This window comes from Pseudopodoces humilis, chromosome 6 (genome assembly GCF_049639895.1).
Source record: "Pseudopodoces humilis isolate 2021_Gansu_Grassland_sample_001 chromosome 6, ASM4963989v1, whole genome shotgun sequence".
NCBI classification, from domain to species: Eukaryota; Metazoa; Chordata; class Aves; order Passeriformes; family Paridae; genus Pseudopodoces; species Pseudopodoces humilis.
Window position 1 is genome coordinate 9,290,830 of NC_142205.1, and position 6,743 is coordinate 9,297,572.

The 6,743-nt window shown below is 37.3% G+C and overlaps 1 protein-coding gene across 3 annotated transcripts in view; it reads left to right on the forward strand.

The window, feature by feature from the left end:
• The window catches only part of HTT (huntingtin), a 79,839-nt gene extending 74,183 nt beyond the window's left edge, over positions 1 to 5,656 (forward strand). For all 3 annotated transcript variants that reach the window (XM_088057012.1, XM_005517876.3, XM_088057013.1), the window contains one exon: positions 669 to 5,656. In XM_088057012.1, coding sequence (XP_087913138.1) covers positions 669 to 882 — 214 coding nt within the window. In that variant the 3' untranslated portion in view covers positions 883 to 5,656. The remainder of the gene's footprint in view (positions 1 to 668) is intronic.
• The last annotated feature ends 1,087 nt before the right edge of the window (positions 5,657 to 6,743 follow it).

Genomic DNA, 6,743 nt, shown 5'->3' on the forward strand with positions numbered 1-6,743 from the left:
GATAGTATTGCTGTGACCTTTAAAAGCTTTGCTCTGTATTCCTTCTGCAAGATAAAATATATTGAAAAAAATGAAAGAAGCCAACAAACTCAAAATCAAGAGAATTATCCTCTGCATGCATGATATATTTTGCAGCTATCCTCCTGGCTGTGCACTGTAGTAATAGTGATCTTTGGCAATGGAATGGCATCAGCCAAATAAATTGGAACAGACAAAAGATGTGTGTATATATATATATATATATATGTTGTATTAGTGCTGGGTTTATTTAAAAAACAAATAAACAAACCCCTGAAACAAACAGAAAAATAACTGCATTTTGTGACCAGACAAAAAAGTGGCCATTTGTTATGTTTGAAACATCCTAATGACTCTTAATCGCAGCAGTGCTCTTTGGCTCCCAGCCGTTGTGATTGCATTGTTTGCTCTGATGGATAAAGAAAACTACTGCTAGCTTGGAATTAATTTCTGAGGATAAGAAATTGTGTGATGTTAATGAAGAAATAGGATTTTTTTTAGTAGCAGTTAATTGCCAGATGACAGTATTTTGCACTTGAATGTCATTGGTGAACTTAAGAATAAGCTGTTTTAATGGAGAGCAGTGTTTAAACTGCTAAACCATAAGAGGAGCAACATCTGTCATTTCATGACCTTAACTTCTATTTCAGTCTTCCACATATTATCAGCAGAATGGGAAAATCAGAGCAAGTGGACGTTAACATCTTCTGTTTGGTTGCCATAGACTTCTACCGACACCAGATAGATGAAGAATTGGATCGGAGAGCCTTCCAGTCGGTGTTTGAGGTGGTAGCATCTCCAGGAACCCCATACCATCGCCTACTGGCTTGTTTGCAAAATGTCCACAAGGTCACAGCATGTTGAACATCCTGATGTGTAGTGGAACTGCATGACTAGTGTTGGAATATGAATTATGAGGAATGTGAGATCAAGAAAATAACTGGGGTTGCATTTGTGATAAAAACGGACCTGTCAGTTTTCCTTCCAGCATGCATGGACAAGTGCTCTGCAGCACTGGAAGTCACCTGAGAAGTATAGTTGCTGTTGACACCAAGCACCTCTAAGTGGAATGAAGTATGTCAGTGTTTTTCAAGCAGTGTTGGAGACTAATGTGAGCCACACATCCTTGCTGTAAAATAAGAGCTATTATACATACAGGGTAGCTGGGTCCTTTCTTCTACTGTGGTGCAGCCAGTAAGACACTGACAGACTGTTATTGCAACCTGCAGTCGTTAGCCAACTTCATAGTTTTATGTACCTGTATATACTGTTGTCTAGTACAGAATAGAATTTGTTTCCTAATGTCTCTTCTGAACAAGGAAAAGAGAAAATGGCTGTTATGATTTACACTTCCAGCATGTAATTTCTCTCTCTGGACTTTCTGATATCCAGTGGTGTATGTGTTGGTGATACCAGAGATATAGTGCACATACGTAACCACACGTTTTTCTTTTTTCTTCTCAGGATTTCAAATTTGAGTACAGTATATCAGTGAAAGAAATTTTAACTTAAATATTTCTATATTATGTACAGTATGTAAAATTGTAAGATGTGTGATGCATGAGCTGTGCTGTAATTGGAGATGAACAAAAGCCATGCTACTGAATGTCTTGACATCTGTATTGTCCTCCTTTTTTTTTTACCTTGTGCTTGAATTCATGTTCCTTTTGGAAATCCATCTTAATGTACAGATTACATCTTGTTTTGCATCTCACTTTTTCTTAAAGTGCTTTAAAACTGGAATATGTTGATTAAGTTGTCTTGAGAAACTGTACTAAGGAGGCATTCTTGTGATCCACTTTACTGTAGCTTCTTTTGAATTTCTTATTTTGAAACATAATGGTAAAAAAGAGGACTAGTCACTCTAGATCAAACTTTAAATACTTGAGATCTTATTTGCTGCACAGCATTTTAAGAGACAAAATGGTGCAAGCTCCCCAGTAGTCAACAACCATTTGACCTTTCCTAACTGAGACCATGGAGTCATCTGGACCACTCTCATGTAAACAAATATATGGTGGCAGTAAAGAATCAGAAGGCTGCTGTGGTCTACTTTGGGACTGGCTAAAGTGTTAGATTACACAACCTCTTTTATTACCTGTTGTATTCATAATGCTTTAGACACAAACACAAATATTCTTGAATTTCAGGACACTTCACAGGGCCAGATTTAGCTTTTACTCACCACCCAGGGAATGCCATTGATTCCTAAGCTTTACATGAGGAAATCTAGCACAGCATTTGTCTTTAGTTGTATTTAAGTCTTTCATTATAGAGAAGTGATACCTTGGTTCTCAGTCAGATCCTACATTTAACCTCTCTTCATTTTCTTATCACACCTTTTGGTGACACTTGGAAAAATGAGATAGTGTTGTCAGGAGGAGCATGTACTGTATGTATTTCTGTATATAATGTATATGTTGAAATTATACACATGTGACAACATTTAATGTATACAGATGTGTATATTTGTATTTATTAAATCCATGTATTTAAACTAATTCCAATCTAGACCAAAAATTGTTGCTTCTGCCCGTAAATTGATTACCAAGGAATTGTCCGCTGGTGTTGCTTCCTTTTAGAAACTGGTAGAGGAAATTGATAGTATGGGCAGTAGAAACAACTGTAGATGTTGCTGTATTTAGCTCTCTACAGGTCTTATTATCTAGAGCAATTATTTCTATCCTTAGTTGGGTTACTCTTCCTTGGGCCACAGCACTGTGGTGATTTTTAAAAGAAACTGAACAGGATTTCAGAAAAAGGTTTAATAAAATAGATACTGTTTGAAAGCTTTTGAGTTATATTGGAAATTATCTTAATTCTGATAAAAGTCTAGTTCCAGACAGTGAGATATAATGCCCTATATTTGCATTAAGGGGTAGTATAGATCACTCTTCCCTTTTGTAATCACCAGTAATCGTTTTGTACTGTAAACCCACACACCAGTCAGTTTTTGTATGATATATAGTTTAAGTGAAGATATTTTTGTAAGCTATTTTCCAGAATTTAAAATAGATTTTAATATATTTTTTAAACATCAGGTTAGTCAAATTTTCACCATATAACAGTATATGTTGTGTTATGAAACTGTTAAATTCTTCATAATTTTAAGCTCCTCATGATTAAGAGACCAGCTGGTTACTTTACCTTGGGATCATAGGAGCTGGACCCTTTATGAAACTTTACAGACCAGCTTGGTACTTGCTATAGAATCTTTCAAGCCAGTGAAGAAATACATTGAATTAAGCAGTCAGCACAGCTGGGTGAAAAGCATTAGATGTGACAGATTCCCATTCCTCAAATGCCTCTTGCCAGCCTTAGAGCATGTGGGAAATGGAAAACATTTGCATTACCTGTTTCAAGACAGGCTTTAGAGCTGATGCACTCAGTTCTAACCTCACACAGATTCACTGGTAGTAATAACTTCATCTGTTTTAACCTCTCTTGGAGATTTGTTGTAGTATGTATACCTCCTCTAATGTGTCCTAAGTGTCTAAAGAAGGGCACCTCCTCTTGGGAAGTTCTCTGTGACTTGAAGGAGTTGTAGCTTAAGCGTCTTCCTAATGTGGGAGCACACTGCAGCAGCGCTTCAGTTCAGACATTTCACTGCAGCACACTTTCCTGTCTTCTTCCTACACATTCTTTCCACACCCTCATTTTGGAATGAAATCATACTCAAAATCACTCCTGTCTGCTTTTGGTGACACAAGCCACCGAGGTGTGCCATTGGGGCAGTAACAGCAGAATAATGGCCATTAAGGGATTCTGATGTTGGATTTAAAGGAAATAAAAAGACTGCTTGTCCTTTGAGATTGCCTTTATGCAAGATTTTATTTCACAGAGTGTTTTTAATTTGCTGTAAACAGAAAGCTTAATTCTGAAAATCAGGCTGTTCATTTTTTCATTGAGATCTGGGTAGAAATGTATTTGGTCATAAGACATAAATTTGGTGTCTTGGCTAAACAAAGCAGACAGCACCTTTAATGTGCTTTTCAGTGAAAGTGGCTTCTTTGCAGCCTTGTAAGATGAGAGGTATGGCGTGACTGGGAGCATACTTGAGACAGATGAATGTTTAAAACTTCAGTTACAATTCAGTTGTCAAAGAAATTACATTTCTGAATCTATAACGTGGCCCTCCCCCAAGAATACTGTATGCCAGCCAACTTGTTACAAATAGCTTTTGGACCAGCTACCCACTGGACCATTAAATAAAGTTTGCTTTGTGTTTCATTTCAGCATGCCCCCTCCCTTGCACTGAGTGCAAGAGTGAGAAGTTGCAAACGACAACTTATTGTAAACCAATTCTTACTTGTGGGATTCAAAGCATTTTCTTTACTATTTATGTTGTTTTCCAGTTGCAAGTGAATGTGAGTTTATTTAAATCTCTCTATATACAAAGCGTATACTCAGATGTCATTTCTTGCGTAAAGCATCTAGTAAATGATTGTGTGTTACTTTTGCTTTGGTAGGAATGCCTTCTTAGCACCAAGACATTGCTTGTGAACCACCAGCAGCATTCCAAAAGCACTGAGTAATGAGTGAACAAATTTAGGTCAAATGAAGGGGGAAACAAGTGGAACCCTTGGGGTTAAAAGTAGTTTGTTGATATTTAGTAGATATGCCTTAAGAGCATTCTGTCTTGCCATTCTCCTTTTTCAATGGCTGTTAACTGTATAGCAGATAAGGAGGTTGTGTCAAAAACACTGCAAAGACAGTTCTTCAAGAGCAGCAGACCTGGTTTGTCTTAAGATTTTGTGGAGCTGTCAGAGCTGAGCATTTATGCTTCCATAATAAAATAAATTTTGGAGTATAATGAGCAATAAATAATAGCAATAAGCAGTTTAATTAAATTCAGTCATTCAGGATCTTACCCGGTGGTTGAAAGGGATGGGAGAAGACGGGGAACTAATTGAGTACATTCATTGTGTAAATCAGACTTTTTCCATGTACAATCCCAACTAAACTTTTTACTAAAGGTAGAAATCAACTGAGTGACAATGGTAGGTGCTTTGCTCTTTTAAAACAGTTTTGGTTATAAGGACACAATTGATGAAAGTTACAAGAGGGCAAAATACTTGGCTAGTTTTTAAGTAGTTTAAGTATTTTAAAGTGAAAACAAGCTGCTGTAAAAACTAGAGTAAGCAATGTAGCAAAATTTTGGGGAAATTAATTATGTTAATTTAACCTAATATAGAGATTATGGGTGAACTCTGTGCATGCTACCTAATTATCCATTTAAAAATCTTGAGAATCCCACAGTCATACCCAGGAGAGCTTCTACTGTATATCAAGTTTTTAGCTGCATTCGGGTAACTGGATATAAATGCTGCAGAGCATTTGTGAAGCATGTGCTGCTTTTGTCATGTGCATTTTGTGTTAGCTTATCATTCCCATCAGTCCGTGGACACACACCATCAAGTTGGATAAACTTGACAAGGATAAGACAACGCACCCTGTGGTGGGGTGTAGTCTGAGGGCTATGATGAGCAAAAGCTTGGAGCTCCAACGTGAAAAGCAATTGTACTCAAGGGAAAAGGATAGCATATAATTTTAGATGTATGTTTAAGTTTAAAAAAAAATGCTGAAAATACTGCACATTGAAACTAAAAGAGAAAATAAAATGCAACTATTACTGTAAGTGATTTTTCTCTGGTTATTTAAAAAAAAAGGGCTCGATGCATTCTTATTAGTTTTTCCCCAGTATTTCTTCTTTTCAGCAGCTGTCAAATACTGAGTATTATTAAGACATGCAAGAATACTTGAACTCTCTGCAAATGTAGCTACGCTGCACAATCACTGTGCTGTTTGCAATTAACCAAGAACTATCACAACTGAGCTTTTAATTGTATCTAATAGTCATGCTTGCCAAAACTTCTCTGGGATTCTAGATGAGATCAGAAAAGGCAAAATTTAAGTGTACAGCTGTATTTGTGAATGAGAGTGTATTTATCCACAGCAGTCCTGGGGAGGGATAATGTTACAGAGGAGAAGAAATGGTTTAACTTGCCGAAGCTTGGTTTCCCAGCTGTTGGGCTTGCATCTTAAAAGAAATTTCTGGGTGGTCCTGCTGCTGAACACTGGAGGATCTCTTGCAGTACTCAACGGCTCAGAGACATCTTGTTTTGATTAACTTCGCAGCACTTGGCTGTTCCCTGGAAACTCTGGCATAAAGTTTGAAGTAGTAGCTTAATGTAGAAAGCACGTGCTGGTTTTGTCCTTAGTCAAAGTAACTTCTTTTCCATCTTGTTTTTCCTTGTCGGAGTTGGTGGCGACTGATCCGCCCCTGTGTCACCTTTTAGTGTAGCCGTGGAGCTGAGGGACAGAACCATGCTGTGGTAAGTGCCTTTGTCTGCAGAGCTGGAGACTTGTTTTGAGTAATAAAGTCTTCATCTTTTTGTCACTCAGAGAAGAAAAAATTAATTTCTGGAAATACTACCCCTAAAGATGAATTGCCAGGCACAGGAAAATGAAGCATTGCACTTAGTAGGCTAGAACTTTTTAATTTACTACAATTTTTTTGCTTTCCCCACTCCTGTCCTGTATAGGTATTGTGATTTTTTTCCTACTTTTTAGGCAGTGCAGCTGTAAAGAGTATTGCAGCCATCGTTTGGGAATTGGCAGGGCTCCACCCCAGTTACAAGACAAAAAGCTTTGATTGCCTGTAGAATTAAACATAATTATACCATAAGTTTGCATAACTGTTTGAAGAGATGAAAAGACTTGTA